The sequence below is a fragment of the Bufo bufo genome, chromosome 2 (assembly GCF_905171765.1).
Source record: "Bufo bufo chromosome 2, aBufBuf1.1, whole genome shotgun sequence".
Lineage (NCBI taxonomy): Eukaryota > Metazoa > Chordata > Amphibia > Anura > Bufonidae > Bufo > Bufo bufo.
This window is the reverse complement of record NC_053390.1, coordinates 162,443,644-162,470,614: the sequence shown is the minus strand read 5'-3', so window position 1 is coordinate 162,470,614 and position 26,971 is coordinate 162,443,644. Positions and strand designations below refer to the sequence as shown.

Genomic DNA, 26,971 nt, shown 5'->3' with positions numbered 1-26,971 from the left:
GAAAGATGCGTTTGCTTTCCATGAGAGACCAACGTCCTTAGAGTCTGCCATGTCATTGGCGGTATGCCTTGACAGGCGTCTAAGAGAAAGAAACGAGACCTCTCTGTCCAGCCATTGTCAGTCTAGGGGCAGTGGTGTGGACTCATTCAGTGAGCAGGGGCCTCATCCTGTCTCGGTCCCCTCTGAGGAGGAGCCCATGCAGCTAGGTCGACTTGCCCCTGATAAAGCAGGATTTAATCCTCAGAGAATGGTGTGTTTTTGTTGTGGGGGCATAGGTCATTTGGCAAATGTTTGTCCGTCTAGGAAATTCATGAACCGTACTAAGAGTGATAATAAGAGAAAAACCTCAAAAAGGTAAATCATCAAACTCTGCTTCATCTGCTACTTTGGGCAAAGTTGATGTAGGAATTGATGCTTTTCCTCTGACCTGCAGTTCCCGTTTTCTCCTTTCTGCCAAGGTGGCGCTAGAGAGCAAAGTCATTTCTTGTGAAATTTTTGTCGATATTGGAGCGGCCGTCAATCATATTGACACTCAATTTGTAGCCATGCATGGTTTTCAGGTTTGCACATTGGAGAAGGATATACCTGTTTTTGCTATTGACTCTGCTCCACTCTCACAGAGATCCCTGAAGGGCATTGTTCACAATGTCCGGTTAGCTGTAGGTGACACTCATGTGGAGGATATATCTTGTTTTGTCCTTAACGGATTGCCTTCTCCTCTAGTTTTGGGGTTACCCTGGCTCACTAGACATAACCTCACTATTGATTGGCAAGGAAGGCAAATAAATGAGTGGAGTGAGTTTTGTAGAGAGAATTGTCTCACAGCGACTTTTGCAGAGGTGTCTACTAAAACTGTGCCATCATTTCTCTCTGATTTCTCGGACGTGTTTTCCGAGAGCGGTGTTCAGGAGCTACCTCCTCACCGGGAGTTTGACTGTCCCATTAACCTCATTCCCGGCGCCAAGCTGCCAAAAGCACGCCTCTACAATCTCTCACAACCGGAAAGAATCGCAATGCGAACCTATATCTCTGAGAGTCTCGATAAGGGGAATATTCGTCCCTCAAAATCACCTGTTGCCGCTGTTTTTTTTTTTGTTAAAAAAAAAGATGGCTCTCTGAGACCTTGCCTAGATTTTAGGGAGCTGAACCGTATCACTATTCGCGATCCCTATCCCCTTCCTCTGATCCCGGACCTCTTCAACCAAATTGTTGGGGCCAAGGTTTTTTCCAAATTGGATTTGAGAGGCGCATACAACCTGGTCAGGGTCAGAGAGGGGGATGAATGGAAAACGGCCTTTAATACCCCTAAGGGTCTATTCACACGTCCGTTTTTTCTTTCCTGATCTGTTCCGTTTTTTCAGGAACAGATCTGGACCAGATCTGGACCCATTCATTTTCAATGGGTCCTGGAAAAAAACGGACAGCTCAATGTCTGATTTTTTCCAGGACCCATTGAAAATGAATGGGTCCAGATCTGGTCCAGATCTGTTCCTGAAAAAACGGAACAGATCAGAAAATAAAAAACGGACGTGTGAATGGACCCTAACGGTCATTTCGAGAATCTCGTTATGCCTTTCGGCCTGATGAATTCTCCGGCCGTCTTTCAGCATTTTGTTAACAGTATTTTCTACCATTTAATGGGGAAATTTGTATTGGTGTATCTTGATGATATTTTGATTTTTTCCCCTGATGTTCAGACCCATCAGGATCATCTTTTTCAGGTTCTGCGGATTCTGCGGGAAAATAAATTGTACGCCAAGCTGGAGAAATGTGTTTTTATGGTATCGGAGATTCAATTTCTGGGTTTTCTCCTCTCTGCTTCTGGTTTTCGCATGGATCCGGAGAAGGTCCGTGCTGTGCTTAAGTGGGAGCTTCCCGAGAATCAGAAGGCTTTGATGCGCTTTCTGGGTTTTGCAAACTATTACAGAAAGTTCATTTTGAATTATTCCTCTGTTGTCAAACCCCTCACTGACATGACAAAAAAGGGGGCAGATTTTTCCTCTTGGTCGGAGGAGGCGCTTGCAGCTTTTTCTAAGATTAAAGAGAGTTTTGCGTCTGCTCCCATCTTGGTGCATCCCGATGTTTCCTTACCTTTTATTGTTGAGGTGGATGCTTCCGAGGTGGGTGCGGTTTTGTCCCAGGCCCCTTCTCCTGCCAAATGGCGACCCTGTGCCTTTTTCTCTAAAAAACTCTCCCCGGCAGAGAAAAACTATGATGTGGGAGATAGGGAGTTGTTGGCCATCAAGTTGGCTTTCGAGGAATGGCGCCATTGGTTGGAGGGGGGCAGGCACCCTATCACCGTTTTCACCGACCATAAGAATCTGGCGTACTTGGAGTCGGCCAAGCGTTTGAATCTGAGACAGGCCAGATGGTCTCTGTTCTTCTCCAGATTCAATTTTGTCGTTACATTCCGCCCTGGGATCAAAAATGTGAAGGCTGATGCTCTCTCTCGCTGTTTTCCGGGAGGAGGAAACTCTGAGGACCCGGGTCCCATTTTGGCGGAGGGGGTAGTTGTTTCTGCTCTGTATTCTGATTTGGAGGCCGAGGTCCAGGCTGCCCAGACTGAGGCACCTGCCCGTTGTCCTTCTGGGAAGTTGTTTGTGCCTCCTGAGTTACGTCACAAACTCTTCAAGGAGCATCATGATACTGTTCTTGCTGGTCACCCCGGGAGTAGAGCCACGGTAGATCTCATTGCTCTGAGATTTTGGTGGCCGCCTCTTCGTAAGTCGGTGGAGGGTTTTGTGGCTGCTTGTGAGACGTGCGCTCGCGCTAAGGTCCCCTTCAGGTCCCCTTCTCCCGTTACCCATACCTTCCCGTCCTTGGACACACCTGTCCATGGACTTTATCACGGATCTTCCTCGTTCCTCAGGGAAGTCGGTGATCCTGGTGGTGGTGGACCGTTTTAGCAAGATGGCTCATTTCGTACCCTTCCCTGGTTTACCAAATGCTAAAACGTTGGCGCAAGCTTTTGTCGACCACATTGTTAAATTGCATGGCATTCCCTCTGATATTGTTTCCGATAGAGGCACGTAGTTTGTGTCCAGATTCTGGAAGGCTTTCTGTTCTCACCTGGGGGTTCGGCTGTCCTTCTCTTCTGCTTTTCACCCGCAGTCGAATGGTCAGACTGAACGTGTCAATCAGAATCTGGAGACATATTTGCGCTGTTTTGTGGCAGAGAACCAGGAGGATTGGTGTTTGTTTCTCCCTCTGGCTGAGTTTGCTTTGAACAACCGTCGTCAGGAATCTTATGATAAGTCACCATTCTTTGGTGCATATGGGTTCCATCTGCAGTTTGGGACATTCTCGGGAGGGGCTCCTTCTGGTTTGCCTGAGGAGGAGAGATTTTCCTCGTCTTTGTCTACCATTTGGCAAAAGATTCAGAGTAATCTCAGAAAGATGAGTGAGAAATATAAACGTGTGGCTGATAAGAGACATGTGCCTGGTCCGGACCTGAATGTGGGTGATCTGGTGTGGTTGTCTACAAGAAATATTAAACTGAAGGTTCCCTCCTGGAAATTGGGTCCCAAGTTTATTGGGCCTTATAAAATCTTGTCAGTCGTCAATCCTGTTGCCTTCCGTCTTGATCTTTCACGGGTTTGGAAGATACTTAATGTATTTCACAGATCTCTCTTAAAACCATATGTCCAGCCCACGGTACCCTCCTCTTTGCCTCCTCCTCCGATTTTGGTTGATGGCAATCTGAAGTTTGAGGTTTCCAGAATTGTGGACTCTCGCATTGTCCGCGGTTCTCTTCAGTACCTCGTTCATTGGAAGGGTTATGGTCCTGAGGAGAGGATGTGGGTCCCGGTGTCGGACATTAAAGCCACTCGCCTCATCAGGGAATTTCATAGGGCTCATCCTGAGAAGGTGGGTCCTGGGTGTCCGGAGTCCATCCGTAGAAGGGGGGGGTACTGTCACTACCAGAGCTTTGAGGCGTTCTCACAGCTCTGTTTCTCCACCCCTGTGATGATGTCACTACTAGAGCTTGGAGGAGTTCTCTCTGCTCTGTTTCTCCGCCCCTGTGTTGAGGTCTTTACTTTCTGTTTCCTTCCTCCCAGCTGTTCCTCCTGTGTTTGATTTCTCTGCCTTTAAATCACCCCTCCTCCTTTGTAGGGTGTGGATTATACTTTTCATTTGAGCTGTATCTCTCGCTTGAGTATCTTCACTTGTGTGAGATCTTTCAATGGACCTGAGTTCTGCTGAAGCAAGTACTTCGGATATTGTCTGCTGACTTTGGATCTGTTTTCACTGCTGCTGCAGCTCCTTCAGTTAAGTGTGCAGACATTGTGTGTTTCTGTTTGTTTGCTGACTGGATCCGAGGCGACCCCTGTTCCGTCCATATTCTGAGCAGGGCACCGGTGGCCGTGCCCCTTCCACTATTGTAGGGGTTACAGTGGTCATCAGCCTTAGGTACGCGGGCATGTCTCGATCCACCATCTGGATCTGGACATGTGCTTAGCAGCATAGGGAGAGCTTTTAGGGTCTGACAGGGGTCACCCTTTATCCTCCCTAGTTTGGGTCCGGTCAGTAGCTAATTCACTGTGTATGCTCTTGTTGCTCACATACAGCCGTAACACGGGGTTGATGTCTCCGGCTGAAGCCACTTACGGACCAGTTGGATGAGGCATCTGGGCCCTTGGTGGTAAAGCCTTTTGATTCCTCCAACTATGGACTCTTTGGGAGCATAGGTGTAGGTCGACTTCCAAGTGGGCCAGAATCTCCGCTTTTACCGTAGGATAGTCTCGAAACAGGCCTGCTGGGGCTCTGCCCAGTATTGCTGCGGCAGTCTTTCACGGGTGGCCACTCTTTCGAACCCCATCAGGAAGGCCTCTACGTCGTCCTCTGACGTCATCTTAGTCATGGCTTTCCGGACTTGTCTCCTGGCATCCTGCTCTGGCACCGCTGGACCAGACCTTTGTTGTGCAGCTGCCAGTGCCATCATCTCCTGTACCAGCAGTTGGTTAGTTTCTTGCTGCTGTAAGTTGGACTGAACCAGCTGCTTTATTAGCTCGTCCATGGCTATGGCTTGTTACTTCAGCGCTGTTGACAGACAGGACATGCAGTCAGTGTATGCTTCACTGCACCAGTGCCCGCATCCTCCACCATATGTGGGGGGTCGCTCTGATAGACACTTGGTAGCTGTGCAGGAAGCAGGGACACAGACAGGATAAAGTCCAATTTAAGTGTTTCTATTTCACACTTAGATATTCCAACAGAAGCATAGCCTTAACAAATAGGTTTTAACAAACAAAAACCTGTTCGGCTGAGCCAGTACCTAATACAACACAACAGTCCCTGACTATACGTGGGCAGTGGCGTCACCAGGGAGGGGCCAGAGGGGGCCACGGCCCCCCCTACATCACGCTGTGCCCCCCCATGTTAACGTGGTACCAGCTGCCCGGCCCACAGGTACAAATGGTAAGTATTGGGTTGAGCAGTCAGCTTTTCCAGGTATGGCCACACTGCTCAGCTCTACAGCCCTAATGACCTATGTGACTCTCAGCTGTGGGCTTTGGATGCCCAGGACCGAAGCCCGGGTGGAGTGAGTGTCCCACTGCCAACCTCACTCACTCCAGCATAAGCAGGTTAGCTATGGCTAACATAGACAAAACAGGCTATCAACCCTGCTTATCCTGTGTCTGGGTTAACCCTTCAGTTCCCAGAGACACACCCAAGGTTTACCACACACAGTTTAACCATTTCAAACTCAGGTATCGGTTCTCCTAAACCATGCCCTTCTCACAACGGCCTCAACTCTTGTTGTTGCTTTGGTTCATTCTCGTCTTGATTAATGTAACTCATCACTAATTGGTCTTCCCCTCACTAAACTCCCCCCTCAGTCTGTTGTAAATGTAGCGGCTAGGCTCCTCTATCTATCCACCCGGTATACCTATACCTCTAGCCTGTGACAGTCACTTCACTGGTGGCCTATTCACCACAGAATACAGTTCAAACTTCTCACCCACAAAGCATTCCACAGTGCTGCACTCCATACATCTCCTCCCTCATCTCTGTCTACCACCCTACTCATGCGCTCCGTTATGCCAGTGATCTAAGATTAACATCCTCCATAATTTGAACGTCTCACTCCCTTCTTCAAGACTTTTCTCAAGATGCACCAGCACTCTGGAATGCTCTGCCTTGGAATATCAGGTCAATTCCCAACTTCTTTACCTTCAAACTGTAATGACCGGCGTCATGCACAGGGAGGGAAAAGGCAAAGCCCTGCCCAAGGGAGAGGGTAAGGTGGTGACCCGTGACTCACCTTGCAGCTGGCACCTGACTGCCCTGACGTCCCTAGACGGGTTCCTCACCCGTGCGGCGATCACGTGCCTAAACCCTGGCTTTCCCTGAAATGAGCCCTAGATAGTGAACGGGCCGGTGGGATCGCTAGTCCGCACCACTGAACTAAGAGGGAAACACCAGGGAGAGGACAGACAATACAGACAAACACATACACCCAGGTGGGCGACCACAGCAGTCCACAAAGGTCCAACAGGGATCCGGAGGGTAGCGTTCTGGATCAACAACCAGAGAACGCAGCAACACAGCTCCAGAGGGTCAGAATAGATGTCCAGGCAGGAAGCTCTATATCTGGCAACCAGAGAAGTGTGAGAGGGGAATATAAGGAGGTTTGGGAGTGCTGGACAAGGAACAGCTGAGGAGAAGGAGCTACGGATCCCTGAGTGAGCCAAAAGGGTTTGCAAGGCAAACCCAGAAAGCTACCATAAGGAAACAGCCCTATCTTACATAGAGCGCGCAGCCAACCGCTGCGACCTCCTGACCCCGGGTACAACGGAGTCAGGCGTGCCTCTTGACACCCTCGTGACAGTACCCCCCTCTCTACGAGGGGCCTCCGGACACTCAGGACCAGGTCTCTCAGGATGAGAGGCATGAAAAACCCGAACTAGCCTGTCGGCGTTTACCCCAGACGCAGGAACCCACATTCTTTCCTCGGGACCGTAACCTCTCCAATGCACCAGATATTGAAGAGAGCGGTGGACCCGACGAGAATTGATAATTTTGGATACCTGAAATTCTAGATTACCATCCACGACAACAGGAGGGGGTGGCAGCGGTGACGGTTCTAGAGGTGGAACATATTTTTTGAGTAACGACTTATGAAAGACATTATGGATTTTAAAAGTCTGAGGTAACTCCAGGCGAAAAGCCACGGGGTTGATAATGGCTACAATTTTGTAAGGACCAATAAACCTAGGACCCAGTTTCCAAGAGGGAACCTTCAATTTGATATTCCTAGTAGACAAGCACACATAGTCATTCACTCCTAGGTCCGGACCTGGCGACCGTCTCTTATCAGCCATGCATTTGTATTTACCTCCCATATTTTTCAAGTTAGCTTGCACCTTCTGCCATACCGATGAAAGAGATGACGAAAACCGTTCCTCTTCGGGAACCCCAGAAAACCCCCCCTCTTTGAAAGTACAGAATTGGGGATGAAAACCATATGCACCAAGAAATGGTGACTTGCCAGTGGATTCCTGACGACGATTATTTATGGCAAACTCAGCTAACGGTAAATATGATGACCACAACTCTTGGTTTTCAGACACAAAACATCTTAGATATGTCTCCAGGTTTTGGTTGGTACGCTCAGTCTGTCCATTCGACTGAGGATGGAAAGCTGAGGAAAAGGACAAGTGCACCCCCAAACGGGAACAAAAAGCTTTCCAAAATTTAGAAATAAACTGGGTACCCCGATCCGAAACAACATCGGAGGGGACCCCGTGAAGCTTCACGATCTCACTGACGAATACCTGAGCAAGAGTTTTAGCATTAGGTAGTGCGGGTAACGCAATGAAGTGTACCATTTTGCTAAACCTGTCCACTACTACCAAAATAACTGTTTTACCCGCAGACAAAGGTAAGTCAGTGATAAAATCCATTGACAGATGTGTCCGTGGTCTATTGGGAATGACGAGTGGTAATAGAGACCCTGCAGGACGTGTATGTGAAACTTTTGCGCGCGCACAGGTAGAACAAGAAGACACAAGATCCAATACATCCTGACGCAACCTTGGCCACCAAAAACGACGAGACAATAGCTCCAAGGTTGCTTTACTACCCGGGTGCCTAGCAAGTGCCGAATTATGATGTTCCTTTAATAATTCGAAACGTAGGTTCAACGGTACAAACAATTTTTCTGAGGGGCAAGAGACCGGGGCGTCCCCCTGGGCCTCTAACACCTTCCCCTCCAGAACAGAGTGTACCGCAGAAACAACCACTCCTCTTTGAAGAATGGGCACCGGATCACTCACATTACCCCCTCCAGGGAAACAACGAGATAGTGCATCAGCCTTGGTATTCTTTGCTCCAGGACGATAGGTAATCACAAAGTTAAACCTGGTAAAAAATAGCGACCACCTAGCCTGTCTAGGGGTGAGACGCTTAGCTGATTCGAGGTACAGAAGATTTTTGTAGTCCGTAATCACAGTGACGGGGTGGACTGTCCCCTCTAAAAAGTGACGCCACTCCTCAAACGCAAGTTTAATAGCTAACAGTTCCCTATTGCCAATATCGTAGTTCTTTTCTGCTGCAGATAGTTTTTTAGAAAAGAAAGCACAAGGACGCCATTTGCCAGGAGACGGACCCTGAGACAGTACAGCCCCCACTCCCACCTCTGATGCATCGACTTCAACAATTAAAGGCTGAGAGACATCAGGTTGGACTAGTACAGGTGCTGAGGTAAACCTCTCTTTTAGAGAGGAAAAAGCAACTTTAGCGGCGTCAGACCATTTAGAAAAATCAGTCCCCTTCCTAGTCATGTCAGTAAGGGGTTTTACAATAAGTGAATAATTTTTAATGAATTTCCTATAGAAATTCGCGAAGCCCAAGAACCGTTGTAGTGCTTTGAGGTTCTCAGGAAGATCCCAATCCAAAATTGCCTGGACCTTCCTAGGATCCATACGGAAACCTGAAGCAGATAAAAAATAACCTAGGAATTGTATCTCCTGAACGGGAAGACACATTTTTCAATTTTAGCATATAATTTATTCGTCCGTAGGACCTGCAGTACTTGTCTGACATGCACCTCATGTGTTCTCAGATCAGACGAATAAATTAAAATATCATCTAGGTATATTACCACAAACCTGCCGATTAGATGACTAAAAATGTCATTAACGAAATGTTGAAAGACGGCAGGAGCATTGGTCAGACCGAAAGGCATAACTAGATTTTCATAATGCCCCTCAGGGGTGTTAAAAGCTGTCTTCCACTCATCCCCCTCCTTAATACGAATCAGATTGTAGGCCCCCCTAAGATCAAGTTTGGAGAACCACCTAGCACCCGCAATCTGGTTAAACAGGTCAGGAATGAGAGGAAGAGGGTATGGGTCTCGGATGGTTATCCGATTTAATTCGCGAAAATCTAGGCAAGGACGCAGGCCCCCATCTTTCTTTTTAACGAAGAAAAACCCTGCAGCCACGGGTGAAGAAGAGGGTCTGATGTGTCCCTTAGCCAAACTCTCGGAGATATATTCTTTCATGGCTTGTCTCTCTGGACCCGAAAGATTATATAACCTGGTCTTGGGTAATTTTGCGCCGGGAATAAGGTTAACCGGGCAATCATAAGGACGATGAGGTGGTAACTTCTGACAACCCTTTTCAGAAAAAACGTCCTCAAAATCTGAAATAAATGTAGGTAGGGTAGTTATGGAGGCGACTAAGCAATTGCTATTTAAGCAATTTTCTCTGCACTGCTCCCTCCACTCCAATATCTCCCTGGCCTGCCAATCCACCACTGGATTGTGCGTTACCAACCAGGTAAGACCGAGCACTACCAGAGTGGGAAGCCCCTCCAGAACATAACATGAAAGCATCTCATTATGGTGGTCCCCTACCCGAAGGTGTAAATTATGAACAATGTGGGTGAGGTTTTTCTGAGACAGAGGAGCAGAATAAATAGCAAATATGGGAATAGGTCTCTGTAGCGCACAGAGAGACAAACCCATAGTGCGGGCAAAATGGGCATCTATCAAATTTACCCCTGCTCCACTGTCTGGAAAGAAATAAATAGTCTCTGTCTTATCACCAAAAACAATAACCGCTGGCAACACAAATTGCGATGTACGTATGGAGGAAACGTATACCCCCCGGCTGACATCCTCCACACAGCCTGGGGTTAGTAGTTTTCCGACGGTCTTTTGTTTCTGAGGAAAGAAGGACAGACATTAATGAAATGACCCCTCTCCCCACAAAAAAAACAAACCCACGCCTACGGCGAGCCTCAGGAGGACGGACCTGACGAGTAGTTCCTCCTAGCTGCATAGGCTCGTCTAAGTCCGTACAGACTAACTGCTGCTTGGGAGGGGTTACCAATGGCTCCGGTTTTTTCAACCTGTCCCTAAGGCGTCTATCTATTCGGATAGAAAGGGACATAACCGCATCAAGGGAAAAGGGGGTCTCATATAATGCAAGCGCATCCTTAACCCTTTCGGATAACCCAGAGCAGAACTGACTCCTGAGAGCCGGGTCGTTCCATTGGGTATCCGTAGCCCACCTACGGAAGTCAGAGCAATATTCCTCTACCGGCCGCTCTCCTTGTAGGAGTCTCCGTAATCTTGATTCAGCCAGTGCGACTCGGTCAGGGTCGTCATATATGAGACCCAAGGCCCCGAAAAACTCATCCACTGACCGAAGCGCCTGGGAATCAGTAGGTAAAGAGAACACCCAGGATTGCGGGTCCCCCTGCAGCAGGGAAATAACAACCCCCACCCGCTGTTCTTCATTACCAGAGGAGTAAGGGCGCAGTTTAAAATATAATTTACAGGCCTCACGGAATGTCAAAAACTTGTCCCTTCCCCCAGAAAATCTGTCAGGGAGAGGGACCTTGGGTTCCGCAACAACCTGGTTACCAGTAGCAACCGCTGGGCTTGCGGTCAGTTGTAATCGCTGCTGTTGCTGGAGGACCGACGCCTTCAATCCTGCCACCTCCAAAGACAGGCCATGAAATTGTTTGGACAGAGCAGCAATTTGATCCATACTGGATTCTAAGTAGGTAAAAAGTAGTTTTTTTTTTTTTTTTTACCTACACAAAAATAAGGGCCAGATATAATGTAATGACCGGCGTCATGCACAGGGAGGGAAAAGGCAAAGGAGAGAGGGTAAGGTGGTGACCACCTTGCAGCTGGCACCTGACTGCCCTGACGTCCCTAGACGGGTTCCTCACCCGTGCGGCGATCACGTGCCTAAACCCTGGCTTTCCCTGAAATGAGCCCTAGATAGTGATCGGGCCGGTGGGATCGCTAGTCCGCACCACTGACACTAAGAGGGAAACACCAGGGAGAGGACAGACAATACAGACAAACACATACACCCAGGTGGGCGACCACAGCAGTCCACAAAGGTCCAACAGGGATCCAGAGGGTAGCGTTCTGGATCAACAACCAAAGAACGCAGCAACACAGCTCCAGAGGGTCAGAATAGATGTCCAGGCAGGAAGCTCTATATCTGGCAACCAGAGAAGTGTGAGAGGGGAATATAAGGAGGTTTGGGAGTGCTGGACAAGGAACAGCTGAGGAGAAGGAGCTACGGATCCCTGAGTGAGCCAAAAGGGTTTGCAAAGCAAACCCAGAAAGCTACCATAAGGAAACAGCCCTATCTTACATAGAGCGCGCAGCCAACCGCTGCGACCTCCTGACCCCGGGTACAACGGAGTCAGGCGTGGCTCTTGACACCCTCGTGACACAAACGTGCCTTAAAACATCTTTTTAGTCAGACCCTTCCCTCATTCTTCACGACCTTACTCCATCTTCTGACAGTTATCCCCGCATTCAATATTCATGCAGCTCCGTTTCTACCACTGTATATAAAAACCACTTTATAAACAACCACTTTTACCTTTTATCACCCCTATTTTCTCATAGATTGTAAGCTCTTGCGACCAGGGCCTTCACTCCTAGTGTTTCAGTTGTATATTAGCCTGCAATTCTGCTATGTCTATATTGATTTCTACATGTACCCTCTAAATTGTAAAATGCCACGGAATATGGTGGCGCTATGTTATTATTACTATTATTAGAGTTTCAAGAACAGTAGAGCAAGTGTCCTGGGAGTTGTAGTTTCACAAAAGGTTGCTGGCCCATGACCAAGTAGTGGTCTGACAGTGTGATTTCCTCATCTCCGCTTTGTAATATACTTCCAGACTGGCATCTCCTGTATGGTCCCCTGTGGTATAGAGTGAATCATATAGGTGTGCAGCCATCTTTAACCACCAGATGGCAGTAACTGACTTCAAACCCTGTAGGTGATAAAAAATATATCTCAGTGGAGCTGGAGAAATGTGTATGAAGAAAATAAAGACATATTGTTTCATTTGTTATCTTTTTGTCAGCATGTGTGCCTTGAAATAACATTTTATATTTATGTTATTAATATAACCTATGCGAGCTTTGTCACAGTGTGGTAAGACAGTGTAATGTATAATACAGTGCCTTTGGTGTAAGTATTTTGCAGGGTTGTGTGCACATTATACAGTACAGTACTAGCTTTAGTTGTCTTGCATGTGAAATCAGCTGAGACAAGTGTAGAAAGGGATTATTGACTCCTGTAATAAATGTATTGTCAGAGCCGGCGAAATAAATGATCCTTTATGTGCATTTTTCCCACGGTCAATTTTATAGATAATTTATTGTTGGAAACATTCCTATCTGGAGACGTGACCCGTATTAATAGATAGCTACAGGTAGCATTTTATTTGAACGTTGCATGTTTTACCACCATTTTATATTCTGTTTTGTGTTCTGTTAGGAGATTTAATTGCTAGCTTCAGTGGTGCATGTGGGCTGCGGTATTTTCTTCCTACCTCAATATATATCAGTCACCATATGCACTTTTCCAAGTGGGCATCATAGGCACAGGGGTGTGAGTAAGGTAGTAACCTATATAAGAGTGACTGACATTGGGATATAAGAGGAGGTAAAGTTAGGAAAATAGTAGTGTATGTAGAATGGTGATTGGATGACCAGGAGATTCTATAGCTCCAAGAATGGCAGCTTTATATAAGAAGAACAGCTCTAGAGCACAAACTGCTCCTATACCAATTAAAAATGATGTGCTAAGAGAGCCAAAGTACTCAGCTTTCTTTTAATAATTTGGAATTCTCTCTGTAGATTTCGGAAAGATTAAAGATCACCAGCCACCAGCAACCTGTCCTACAAATGGAAGCAGGACTAGTTGCCACCACTTGCAGAGCTGCCTAGTGGGGTGAGGACGCGGAGCCTCACTACACACTGCACTTTAGCACTTGCATATACTACATATTGGTGAGTGTTCCTGTCAGGCTGCTCAGTCATATCATAAGAGGGATCAGCTCATTTCCATCTATTGTAGAGCAGTTTAGTGAGTGTTAGAGATGGTAATGATGTGATCCTGCCTATGATATGCCATCATGACTGAGCAGCCTGACAGGAACACCCACCAATATGTGGTATATGCAAGTGTTAGAGTGTAGTGTGTAGTGAGGCCAAGTCCCCTCACCACCTAGGCATCTCTGCAAGTGGTGGAAACCAGTTTTGCTCACATTCTAGGACATGTTGCTGGAGGCCATTTGAAATCATTCCCAGAGAACCCCTTTAATGACTGTGAACACATTTGCATTGCAATTTTTATCTAAATAATCTTCATTTAAAATTTCCTACCATTTGTATCTACAGAGTGTGGTCAAGTCCTCTCTTTCTGCTTTCCTCTTCTCTTTTCTCAGGGTTAGCGATAGTAGGAGGAGGTGGAGAAGGTTGTACATGGTAGGTCAGAGTGTGGAGAGGAGGGAAGCAGAGTGTGGAGAGGAGCTGCTCACACAGGCTGTGAGCCTGTGAATGGGCAGCAAAGCGCACAAAATGCAGTTTGCAGAGTCTCTCACATGAGAAAACTCGGAAACTAGGAGCAGATTGTAAACTAAATATCACAGAGTTTGAAAATGAGTGAAGGATTGAATATTGCAGACTAAAATGTAGGACACTTTCTTTTCTTCTATTTTTGCCTTTATTAAAAGGGTTATCCAGGAATTAGATACAGGATAAGTCATCAATATTAGATTGGCAGGGGTCCAACTCCTATCACCCCTACCAGTCAGCTGTTTGAAGAGGTCGCTGTGCTCACTGGAGTTCTGGTGAGAGCTGTGGTTTCTTCACAGCTTACCAAGCACAGCACACCATTTGTCAGCAGTTGTTCTTGGTGTTGCGGCTCAGCCCCATTCACTTGACTGGACCTGCGCTGCACCTAGGTCACATGACCAATGTACGTCACGTCACTGACCTGGGAAGAGATTGCCTCTTCAAACAGCTGTTGGACCCCTGCCGATCTGATGTTACCCTGAGGATAAGCCATCAATATCAAATTCCCAGATGACCCCTTTAAATTGTAATGTAATCAATCACAGTGTGTAAAATTAAGTCATATCATAGTGTTACACTTTATACAATATAGATCAATAAATTGTACCTAGGGGAAAGTAGAGAAAAAAATATAATTTAAGTAATGTACTACAAAATATTAAATCTTATTCCCACGATGTTTTAAATCGTGCAGAAGAAGGTGTTACAGTAAATCCTGTTCCCAAGATGTTTATGTAGCCATCTACTCCAGAAATCATTCATTTCTCTACCAAGCTCTTTGTATTTTAGTTCTTCTAAAAAGGCCTTCTTTGTCATGAGATGAACCCAAGCTAAGGTATCTGAGGAAATCGTTTTTTCCCCCCATTTATAAGAGATAACTCTTCTAGCTAAAAACAGACTTTCATTAAGATATTTTTATTTTAGTAGATCCCCGGATCGTTAAATCTTCCCCTAACACACAAGTTGAACTAAACTGTAAATGATATAACTTTTGAAGAGTTTATCTCATCCCACCAACTTGGTTGGGACATATCTGCATTAGTATTGTTGCCTCTGGGGCATTTATGCTCATCTTTTGTGAAAGTTTCTTCAGAGTATAATGTGCCATATGTAAATAATTGGGAGGTTTGGTATGCACTAGAACCTAGAGTTTTAGGAAATAACTTAGTACCTTAGCCTATTAATCCCTAGGGAAATCCTCTACTTCAGCATCCTATCGCCTACAACATTTTGTCAGAAGACTCTCAAAATTATGTGCTATCAAAATATTGTACAATTTAGACCTAATGCCTTTTTTACTTAAGGGCTCTTTCACACCTGCGTTATTGTCTTCCGGCATAGAGTTCCGTCGTCGGGACTCTATGCCGGAAGAATACTGATCAGGATTATCCTAATGCATTCTGAATGGAGTGAAATCCGTTCAGGATGCATCAGGATGTCTTCAGTTCCGGTACGGAACGTTTTTTGGCCGGAGAAAATACCGCAGCATGCTGCGCTTTTTGCTCCGGCCAAAAATCCTGAAGACTTGCCGCAAGGCCGGATCCGGGATCAATGCCCATTGAAAGGCATTGATCCGGATCCGGCTTTAAGCTAAACGTCGTTTCGGCGCATTGCCGGAGCCGACATTTAGCTTTTTCAGAGTGGTTACCATGGCTGCCGGGACGCTAAAGTCCTGACAGCCATGGTAAGTGTAGCGGGGAGCAGGGGAGCAGCATACTTACCGTCCGTGCGGCTCCCCGGGCGCTCCAGAGTGACGTCAGGGCGCCCCAAGCGCATGGATCACGTGATCACATGGATCACGTCATCCATGTGCATGGGGCGCTCTGACGTCATTCTGGAGCGCCCGGGGAGCCGCACGGACTGTAAGTATACCGCTCCCCCGCTCCCCGCTCCTACTATGGCAACCAGGACTTTAATAGCGTCCTGGGTGCCATAGTAACACTGAACGCATTTGGAAGACGGTTCCGTCTTCAAATGCTTTCAGTACACTTGCGTTGTTACGGATCCGGCAGGCACCTCCGGCAACGGAAGTGCATGCCGGATCCCAACAACGCAAGTGTGAAAGAGGCCTAAATCCCACTAAATAACTGAAAAGAAATCAGAAACCTCCAACTTAAAGGGGTTATCCTGGAAATGATAATGATGGTTTATCCTCAGGATAGGTCATCATTACCACATCAGCGTGGGTCCAAGTCCCGGCACCCCCACCGATCAGCTGTTTCAGAGTGCCATTGCACTCACCGGAGCTCATGGAATTACAAAAGTATTCAGATCCAGGCGCTGGTTTAAAAACTGTCGAATATTCTTCGTAGGACAACCCCTTTAAATCCCCATACTTTAATTGTGCATTTAACACATTTTGATCTGTAGGTAATATACAAAGTCCCCAGTGTGAAGGGAATGGTTTTCTCTAAACTGTTCCATTTCTATTAAATTTGCTAGATTCCTGTATCCTCTAAACACTGCATGATAAACAATAAACCTTTTTTTCCTACAAAAATTTAAACAGTCTAATTTTTGAGGTGTTCCCACTGTAACCCCATAACTGTAACCGCCAGTGAAAAAAATACAAAATATCTTTCTGATCCAATTTTTACTTCACAACATCCTACACCTGTTGTAACATAAAAAAGCTAAATACCATTTAAAGTGCTCATGATAATCTTTCTAGCACAGACTGCTCCACCTGCTTTCCTCTTTCTGTTATGGGGAGACGTGTGTGTGTGAGAAAAAGGGCCCCATAGGGAGATGTATGTGTAAGAAAGAGGGCAGTATGGTGGAGCTGTGTATGTGTAAGAAAGAGGGCAGTATGGTGGAGCTGTGTATGTGCGAAAGAGGGCAGTATGGTGGAGCTGTGTATGTGCGAAAGAGGGCAGCATAGGGAGCACTCTTTGTGAGAGGGGTGGCATGAGGGAGAAGTCTACGTGAGAGAGGGGTGGCATGAGGGAGAAGTCTACGTGAGAGAGGGGTGGCATGAGGGAGAAGTCTACGTGAGAGAGGGGTGGCACGAGGAAGCAGTGTGAGAAAAGGGACATCATGATGGAGCAATGTGTATAAGAAAGAGTGGAGCAGTCTGTGTGAGAAAGAGGACAGCTTATGGAGCAGTCTGTATAAGACAGTGCAGCATGGGAGAGCATTCTATGTGAGAAAGATGGCAGCATGGGGAGAAGTTTGTGAGAAAGAAGTTGGCAGTGTGTGTGTGAGAACAATGGCGGCACAGGGAAGCGGTTTGCTATGGGGCCCATTATTTTGTAGTTAAGCATCTCCTTTAATTATTATCCACATCATCAGGCTCTGGTATAGCTGAAAAATTATATTGGAGGGAAGTGGGGTGCACCTTAGGTACAATGATGGGGCACTGGAGCAACAGCAGACACAGCATTGGTGGTAGCAGGGTAATTTAAAAGAAAACATTTTTTAATCTGTACCCTGTACTGTAATGCCTTTATTTTGAAGTTTTTGTATTCTCTGTGCTGCTGTAACACTGTGAATGGCCCCATGGTGGGACCATTAAAGGATTATCTTATCTTAATGGATGGGGTGGGGGTATGTAATGCTGTAAAGGGTAGGATGGGCTGCAGAAGTGAGGGGCTACTCTATATGGTATCCAGTGATATAAACATAGTATTAATGGATGCCATAAAAGTGACAGGTCTTCATTAAATGTAGGTATCATGTGTTTTTCACTTTTCTTCATCGCCCCAGCTTCCTGCCTCTTCCTGCTCCTGGCAGGGTATGCAGAGCCATATCTCCACAGGTGACCGCTGTCTGCCTCCTTGGTTTCTGCAACTGCCTTTTCCCCCTATGAGTACAGAGCCAAACCTTACCCATCCTCCAACAAGCTGAGTATGGAGCAGAACCCCCATCTTCGGCTTCAGTAGGCTGTGCACTGTGTTTAGGCATTGTGTAGTATTAGATCCTTACAACTTAATATTTGTGCACTATAACGTTGTAGTTACATTGTATAATTTGCATTATTATTTTAAATACATGATGTGTGTTGTTATTTTGGTATTGTATGGGATTATTTCTGTATAATATTTAAGTAGAAGAAAGTGGAGCACATTGATTTATTATTAATGTTTTTGACAGCATTAAATGTAAATATATCCCTGCGTTTGGGGGGTCCTGATAAATTAAATTCTGCATGTCCTAGACAATCTGTCCCTGGTCATCTGCCTTCCCTAAAGACTTGAGTACTTTCCTCCCTCTCCACACTTTGATCTGAATGTTCACTACTGCTGTCTGCTAGTACCTCTGTGCTAGGTTACTGTGAGAGGAGGGACGGTGGGTGGGGGGATCGATGGGGGTCTGAATAATGTCTCCTGTCAATTAGCTGACTGGCTCAGCAGCACCTGTTGGAGTCTTCTTCATAGTAGGGCTTGTATCTAGCATTGCAGCATTAGTCCCATAAATGTAAATGTGTCTAGTGAACATTGAAGGGGACACAACACCCACTGAAGCAAGGGCATGCCAACAGTCCGGCCCCCACTCATCTACTAATTGATGACCTGTCCTAAGTTCGAAGTCTATGGGACTGATGGAGACAGCTGAGTACAGCACTTGGCTGTTTCTGTCAGCACAATAGACATTGAATGGAGCATCAAGGCACATGTTCTACTGCAATGAGGAGGAACAGGGGGATCAGGTTCCCCATTCTAGTGATAGTGGGGATCCCAGTAGCTGGGTCCCCACCGTTCACATATTTAGCACCTATCATGTGGAAAGGTGATAAATATCCAGTGTGGGACAACCCCTTTTATGAAGTCTTTTATTCTAACTCTGAATAATTGTCATTTCTACAGAACCTATAAATGTTATACATATTATTTTCTGTATTTTTACATTATTTTATTTTGTAGTAGTACACTAGAAAAATGCCAATTGTCAAGATACCAGTCACACAAAAGTTTGGGATTCTTTCAACAAAATATCACAATGAACTCCAGAAAAAGTTATTGGAGAAAACAAAAGAAAGCACAGGAAGAAAATTTAAAAGGTACGGATTTAAAATGAAACTCCAGGTTTGACTAATGTTAAATGTGATCTAAAATTTCTCTGTCTAGTGTTACCTGTGTTAAAATAGTGGTGTAACAGAAGTATCAGAAAGGCAGGAGGCAGCATCTCCAATTTCACTATTGGTTCTGCCAATTAAGACTAGGTTCACATCTTCATAGAGTTAGGCAGTGCCAGATCCATCACAATCATCACCAGATCCATGGCTCCAATGACGTCTGGTGGACAACATTTATCATGGGTTTGATGGGTTCTATCACCGTGTCCATCATATTGCTGGAAAAAAATTGTGCTGCATACTGCAGGAAAATTAATGGAATCTGCAACAGAAGCTCCAACACAAATGTGAACCTAAGGTGACACATTTAGCTTCTGGAATCAGCATCTCCAGGGTACAATGGTTAGCACATGAAGAATTTCAATTGCACAAAGACGATTTGGCTGCAAGCAGCTTTATTATCATCACACACAGCAAGCAGTTTTTCTAAACAGTTTGAAAATAAACTTTAGGCCATCCACCAGCCAGTATCTCAAACAAACATAAAGCCTATCACATGGTCCTAGCTTTCACAGGCTCTTGAAATAGTCTGTCTTTCATCAGACTGGGAGCCCTTTCTTCAGGAGGTCTCCCAGCTGCTAAGTAGGCTCATCAGGCAGCCTAAGACAGGACTACTTGGGTGAAATGGATGGCGTGAAGTCTTTCCTTTTCCTCTGATTCCAGTACCCTGGCCCTTTTAACAGGTTTTGCGTCAAACTCAAATCCTGGGTTGTCTGACATGTCACACTTTCTGAAATAAACCTGCCTTTTAGCAGCTGTAGTCTTGAATTATACTGTTACTGTGAAGCTCATTTAAAGTTGACAACCAATATGGCTGCACTTTATACCAACCTTTAAAATTTTTGGTAGCAATCACCTTGATTTACGGTAAGTTCCCTGAAATGTTCTCCAAGGTGGATCACCATTAGTTGATTGCAGTGTAAATATTAAAGGGGTTTTCCAAGATTTTGATATTGATGACCTACCCTCAGGATGGGTCATCAATAGAGATGAGCGAATCGAAGCTGACGAAGTGGAATTCGTTTAGAATTTCAGGAAAAATTTGATTCTCAACAAATGCAAATTTCCTCGCGCTTCGTGGTAACGAATTGGATTTTTCCTAAAATGGCGGATACACGTGTGAGGACTGAGGACATGGGGCAAGGAACTCTGGGAAGGCGGGATCACCCAGATTGACATGCATGCATGCAGCCAGCCCTGTGATGTCACAGCCCTATAAATATGTCGGCCATCTTACAGTCAGACTCTTTCCAGCGTTCAGAGTGCAGGGACAGACGTGTGAAGGCGCAATAGGACAGCTATTGGAAAAACGATTGTGGGGAAAAAAAAGACAGAAAAAACGATTTATAAGTGCAGGGAAAGGATAGGGAGGAATCATTTCACAGCATCTTAGTGCAGGGAGAGACGTCAGAAGGCGCTAGGGACATTGATAGGAAAGTGATTTACAAGAGCAGGGAACGATTATTTGGGGATCCAAATAGTCATTAGACAGCTCTGTCATTCAAGCTTTTTGTTATTGGGCTGCAAGTCTTATGTTGAAAAGCCTTTAGAGGCTTATGTCTCAGTATCTTATTCAGTACTACAAGAAAAATATATACACATTTCACTTCTGCAGTTATTTCTGTTGAAAGCGTATAGGGGCGTATTTCAGTAACAAAGAAAAATATATACGCGCTGCACTGTTGCAGTTATTTCTGGTGAAAGCGTATAGGGGCGTATTTCAGTGCAACAAAAAAGAAATATATATACATACTGCACTGTTGCAGTTATTTCTGTTGAAAGCGTATAGGGGCGTATTTCAGTACTACCAGAAAAATATATACGCACTTCACTACTTTATTGTTTTCTGGTTAAAGCGTATAGTGGCCTATTTCATTTCAACAAGAAATATATATTCTCAGGTCACTACTGCAGTTATTTCTGGTGAAAGCGTATAGGGGCATATTTAATTAAAAAAGAAAAATATATACGCACTGCACTGTTGCAGTTATTTCTGGTGAAAGCGTATAAGGGCGTATTTCAGTGCAACAAGAAAAATATATACACACTGCACTGTTGCAATTATTTCTGCTGAAAGCGTATAGGAGCGTATTTCAGTACAACAAGAAAAATATATACGCACTTCACTATTTAATTGTTTTCTGGTTAAAGCGTATAGTGGCCTATTTCATTGCAACAATAAATATATATTCTCAGCTCACTTCTGCAGTTATTTCTGGTGAAAGCGTATAGGGGCGTATTTCAGTAAAAAAAAGAAAAATATATACGCACTGCACTGTTGCAGTTATTTCTGTAAAAAGGGTATAGGGGCTATTTCAGTAAAAAAAAGACAAATGTATACGCACTGCACTGCTGCAGTTATTTCTGTTGAAAGCGTATGGGTGCGTGTTTCAGTACTGCAAGAAATATTTATACACACTTCACTCTTTAATTTTTTTCTGGTCAAAGCATATAGTGGCCAATTTCAATGCAACAAGAAATATATATTCTCAGTACACTGCTGCAGTTATTTCTGGTTAAAGCATATAAGGGCGTATTTCAGTACTTCAAGAAATATATATACACAGTTCACTCTTGAATTTTTTTTTGGTCAAAGCGTCTAGGGTCATATTTTAGTACAACAAGAAAAATATATTCTCAGTGCATTTCAGCAGTTAGATGTGGTGAAAGCGTTTAGTGGCCTATTTCAGTACAAAATGAAAAATATATTAGTCGCTTTTAGGGTGTTTTAATTTCCATTTCATTTGTTTAGTTTAGCTACAAGTATGTCAGGCAGAGAAGTGCCAGGCCATTCACAGAGGAGTCGCAGAGGCCTGAATGTTTCTGACGCAAGCAGAGGTCGCCGCAGGGTAAGGGGTTGTGGCAGCAGTAGTCGCAGCGAGAGGCCTGAACTCCCGTTGTCATCTAGCGGTCGTGTCTTGACCAGCAAGCCTGTGGTTCTTGATTGGTTAACTGGGTCATCCACGTCATCCCAAGTGACATCAGACACCCCCAGCCAACAGTCGGTGGGTTCGTCAGACACAACCTAAGGCCCTGTGCCCTCAACCTGCCTCTGGCCTTTTCTGTTCCATCACCGCAAGAAGTACTACATGCAGTGGGCTCAGCTTCACTTTTCAGCGAGGATGAGCTACTAGAGGACAGTCAGCAGCTACTGCCCAGTCAAGATGTGGAGGAGACTTCCGCCACTTCCTCTGCTAGGCGGGTAAGTAGTGATGAGGAGAATGGCACTGGAGCGTGTGTTGCGGGTAGTCAGGCTCCTGACCCGGAGGCCGTTGAGGAGGACATCAGTAAAGTGCAGACACTACTTGATGATGAAGCTGTTCGCACTTGGGAGCCGTGTGAAGAAGTGGCTTCGTCATCATCAGGAGAAGAGGGTGGCAGTTTGCCCCCCGTCAGGCAGCGGCTGAGCCAGCAAGTCGCTAGTGTTGCCGGGAGTCAGCAGGGTGGCAGCAGTGGGAGATCGGGAGCCAAACGTGCCCGGGGTAGACCACCTGCTTCGCAGCAGCCTACTTGCCCGGGAAGTAGTGTTGCAGGGGTTCACGGAGGCAGCGGCGGTAGCAATCAGTCAGTGCGGATTGTTGTGGGGAAAATCACCTACTCGGCATTGTGGCTGTTTTATTTTAAAGCGCCAGAGGAGGTGAATGTGGCCATATGTCGCATAATGTGAGCAGAAGGTGAAGTGTGGCCGGGGTGCCAATGTTGGAACTAAGGCCCTGCGTCAACATACAATGGCCTGGGAGAACCGAGGCTCCGATGTGGTTGTCCAGCCTGCCGCAGCAACCGCTGCATCAGCCAGGGGCACACACCAGGTTTCAGGCAGTCAAGGATCCACCACCTCAGCCAAAGGGAGCTGTCTGTTATTCCCATCTTCTGCTGGTCCAGATGCTCCTGCTGCTCCTACTCCTTGTCAGTCATTCTGTCAGCAATCGATCACCGAAGCGATTGCCAAGAGACAGCAGTATGTGTACACGCATCCAACGGCACAGAAGCTGAACGTGCTCCTGTCCAAGTTGCTGGTGCTGCAGTCCCTCCCTTTCCAAGTGGTGGACTCCGCACCTTTCAGAGAACTGATGGCTTGTGCCAAGCCGAGGTGGTGAGTCTCAAGCCGTCATTTCTTTGCGAAAAAGGCAGTACCAGCCCTGCACAAATATGTAGAACAGAAGTTGGGCCAGTCCTTAAGCCTGTCGGTGTCTGCCAAAGTGCACGGCAGTGCCGACGTGTGGAGCTGTAACTATGGTCAGGGACAATACATGTCCTTTACGGGCCACTGGGTTAATGTGGTTCCTGCACAGCCACACCAGCAATTTGGCCAGGTCACGCCGCTTCCGCCTCCACGTTAACACGCTGTTGATCCTGCGACAATGTCCGCCTCTGCCTCCTCATCCTCCACCATGTCCTCAGCCTCCACTGCAGGGACAAGTCACAGTGCCCCTCTAGCTTACCACATATGCAGGGCTCGGAGGTGTCACGCTGTTCTGCACCTGGTTTGCCTTGGCGAACGGAGTCACACAGGGGAGGAACTGCTCCACGTGATGCATCAAGAAATCGAATCATAGCTTTCTCCGCGACAACTGAAAAATGGAACCATGCTGACCACCAACAGGAAGAACGTGGTGTCAGCGATGCGTCAAGGAAGGCTGAGCCATGCGCCCTGCATGGCACACGTGTTCAATCTGGTTGTCAAGCGGTTCCTGAAGTCTTCCTCCCATCTGCAAGACATCCTAAAAATGGGCAGTAAACTTTGCATGCACTTCAGCCACTCGTATGCTGAAAAGCACACCCTCCTTGAGCTGCAGCGGCAGAACGGCATCCCCCAACATAGGCTGATATGCAACATTTCCACCCGTTAGAATTCCACCCTCCATATGTTAGTCCGACTATACGAACCGAGTAAGGCTGCAGTAAACAATTATTTTAGAAATCGAGTATTCTATCGATTATTTTTTACGATTAATCGAGTAATCTAATAAGAAAAAATGAATTAATAGACTGTTTTCCTTTATAAAAACTCATCAGACCCCCTACACCCTTCGTTCCCCCCTGTGCGATCAGCCCAAGTGCATCAGTTCCCCCCAGAGCCATCAACCCCCCCGTGCAATCAGCTCCGTTTCCCTAGTGCCATCATCTCTCCCCCACCCCATTGCCATCAGCTCTCCCCCACCGCAGTGCCAGCAGCTCTCCCCCTTGTGCCAGCAGCTCTCCCCCCTTGTGCCAGCAGCTACCCCCCTTGTGCCAGCAGCTCTCCCCCTTGTTCCAGCAGCTCTTCCCCTTGTTCCAGCATCTCTCCCCCCTTGTGCCAGCAACTCTCCCCCCTTGTGCCAGCAGATCCCTCTTGTGCCAGCAGCTCTCCCCCTTGTGCCAGCAGCTCTCCCCCCTTGTGCCAGCAGCTCTCCCCCCTTGTGCCAGCAGCTCTCCCCCTTGTGCCAGCAGCTCTCCCCCTTGTGCCAGCAGCTCTCCCCCTTGTGCCAACAGCTCTCCCCCCTTGTGCCAGAAGCTCTCCCCTCTTGTGCCAGCTGCTCCCCCCCTTGTGCCATCAGCTCTCCTCCCCTTGTGCCAGCAGCTCCCCCCACTTGTGCCAGCAGCTTCCCCCCCGTGTGCCAGCAGCTTCCCCCCCGTGTGCCAGCAGCTCTCCTCCCCTTGTGCCAGCAGCTCTCCTCCCCTTGTGCCAGCAGCTCCCCCTCCTTGTGCCATCAGCTTTCCTCCCCTTGTGCCAGCAGCTCTCCCCCCTTGTGCCAGCAGTCCCCCCTTGTGCCCGCAGCTCTCTCCCCCCCTTGTGCCAGCAGCTCCCCCCCCCCCACTCCTACTGACACCTGGAATGCACAGCGTCATTGGTTGCTATGACACTGTGCACTCCGGGCGCCCGGCCTTAGTCTCACCAACTTACCTTTTCAGCAGGGGCACAGCTCTCTGTTGTCAGGTGACACAAACGAATCCTCAATGCTAAAAATTTGCACCAAAGATTTTTTTGTGTCAAATTACTTGATTTATTTGAGTATTCGTTGCAGCCCTAGAACAGAGAAATGCCATCAACGATTTCTTGATGATGCAAGCGGATAGGAGTACTCCACTGTGTAACTTCAATGTCACCCAGTGGCAGCTCATGCGTGACACCTGCCGTTTGCTCAGGCCCTTTGAGGACGCCACGTTATTTGTCAGTCGACAGGACTACGGGATGAACGACGTCATTCCACTGCTTCATGTCCTAGAACAGATGCTGGTAACAATGGCTGGTCAGGGGACAGGAGACGTGACGTCTCGATCTCACGGCCACATGAGCCCTGTGGGACATTGGAGCATAGGCAATGTGTAGCCAAATGGGTGGTTTTTCTACTCAACTGACAGGACAGGAGGGGCAGGAGCAGCCAGAGGGGCTACAGGGCGATGAAGAAGATGAGACAGAGGACCTGGACACACGTGGCAGTATGCAGTGGAGATGGAGGCAGGGAGTCCCTCCGAGTCACTTGAACATATGGCACGATGCATGCTCACTTGCTTGCGTAGTGACAGCCGAATTGTCACCATTCAGCAGAGGGGTGACTTCTGGCTCTCCATCTTGTTGGACCCTCGCTACCAGTCCAGAACGGGGGCCTTTTTTACACCCACCGAGAGGAAGGACAAAATGAACTACTACAGAGACATCCTATGTAGTCAGTTGGCCGCTGCCTATCTGCACCATCGTCCATCCTCTGTCACGGATGGTGTACAGGAAACAAGACAATACAATATAAACAATGACTCACTGGATCCACAACTAAGGAACAAAAGGGAGACCCCTGCATGAGACCTGCCGCTCTCCCTTATTGCTCAGCCTATGCGACCACCCCAAAGGTGGATGGGCGCATATCCACGTACCTCGACTATCTTACACCTGAAGACCCTACAATAGTGAGGGGATACGACCACCGGCTCCCTACACAGACACGGAGGGAGTCAGGGTCACCTGGATCCAGAAAACAGAAAATCATAAATACATAAACAGTACTTATCTTGCAGACGACTGGGGACTGAGAACTAGGAACAGCATGCACACACACTCCAAGAAGTTGTATAAGCCGCACACTACTGCATTCTGGGGAGGAACTTAAAGGGCAGCAATCAGTCCAACTGCATGACAGCTGAGATAGACTAACGAGATGAGGAACTCAACCAAAACAAAGAAATTCAAGGAGGAGGATCTGAAAGGCTCCTGTCAGAGCTTCTCAACTGTCTGGTTGTGACATCCTCTTGCAGGTCTGACTGGGAGGGCCCTCTGTGATCACGTTCTACTGCCATGGCTGCTGGGGAGGGGTGGGGTGGCAGGAGCAGTACTAGCTCCATCAGCAGCAGCCTGAGTCTACAGTCACTGATGAGTAGCTTTCTTCACCTGCATTGTGAAGAAACTACTCACCAGCATCAGCAGCAGGTAGACCTGGAGCAGGACCTCAACCAGCAGGTGGTGGCATACTTGGACAGCATCCTGCCACCCCACAATGAAGATCCTCTGGACTATTGGGTAGCCAAACTGGATTTGTGGTCGCAACTAGCAGAGTTTGCCCTGGAAAAACTGTCCTGCCCGGCCAGTAGTGTGGCATCAGAGCGGGTGTTTAGTGCAGCGGGGGCCATATTTACCCCAAGGAGAACTCGCCTGTCCACCAAAAATGTGGAGAGACTGACCTTTGTCAAGATGCATCAGGTGTGGATCAGCCAGGATTTCCAACCACCAATTCCTGATGCATCAGACTAGATCATCCATGGTGCCACACTAATACTTTGATAAAAGTGACCGGTTTCTTCTGACTACCTGCCTCAGCTACCACTCTGATGCTGCAACCCGCCTGATGCAACACATCTGATGCCAAGTGCTCCTTGCACCCACCTTTGTCAGCGGGTACTGGTATTGCCACCCACCTCCCCATTCTGTTACTGGGTCACTTTGTGGTCTCCTGATGCAGCTGCTGCTCCTATCTCCACACTATGTCACCCTGCCACTCTGTGGCCTCCTCATGCAGCTGTCATATCCACACTATGTCATCTTGCCACTACTCTGTGGTCTCCTGATGCTGCTG

The 26,971-nt window shown here is 47.0% G+C and overlaps 1 protein-coding gene across 2 annotated transcripts in view; it reads left to right on the top strand.

Annotated features, from left to right (window-relative positions):
• Positions 1 to 26,971, top strand: part of TMEM232 (transmembrane protein 232) — a 286,864-nt gene that overhangs the window by 9,227 nt on the left and 250,666 nt on the right. Inside the window, exons 2-3 of one of the 2 annotated variants that reach the window (XM_040420203.1) lie at positions 13,676 to 13,723; positions 18,715 to 18,851. In XM_040420203.1, the coding sequence (XP_040276137.1) occupies positions 18,730 to 18,851 (122 nt within the window). In that variant the 5' untranslated portion in view covers positions 13,676 to 13,723; positions 18,715 to 18,729. The remainder of the gene's footprint in view (positions 1 to 13,675; positions 13,724 to 18,714; positions 18,852 to 26,971) is intronic. The other variant, XM_040420202.1, reaches the window with a different exon arrangement.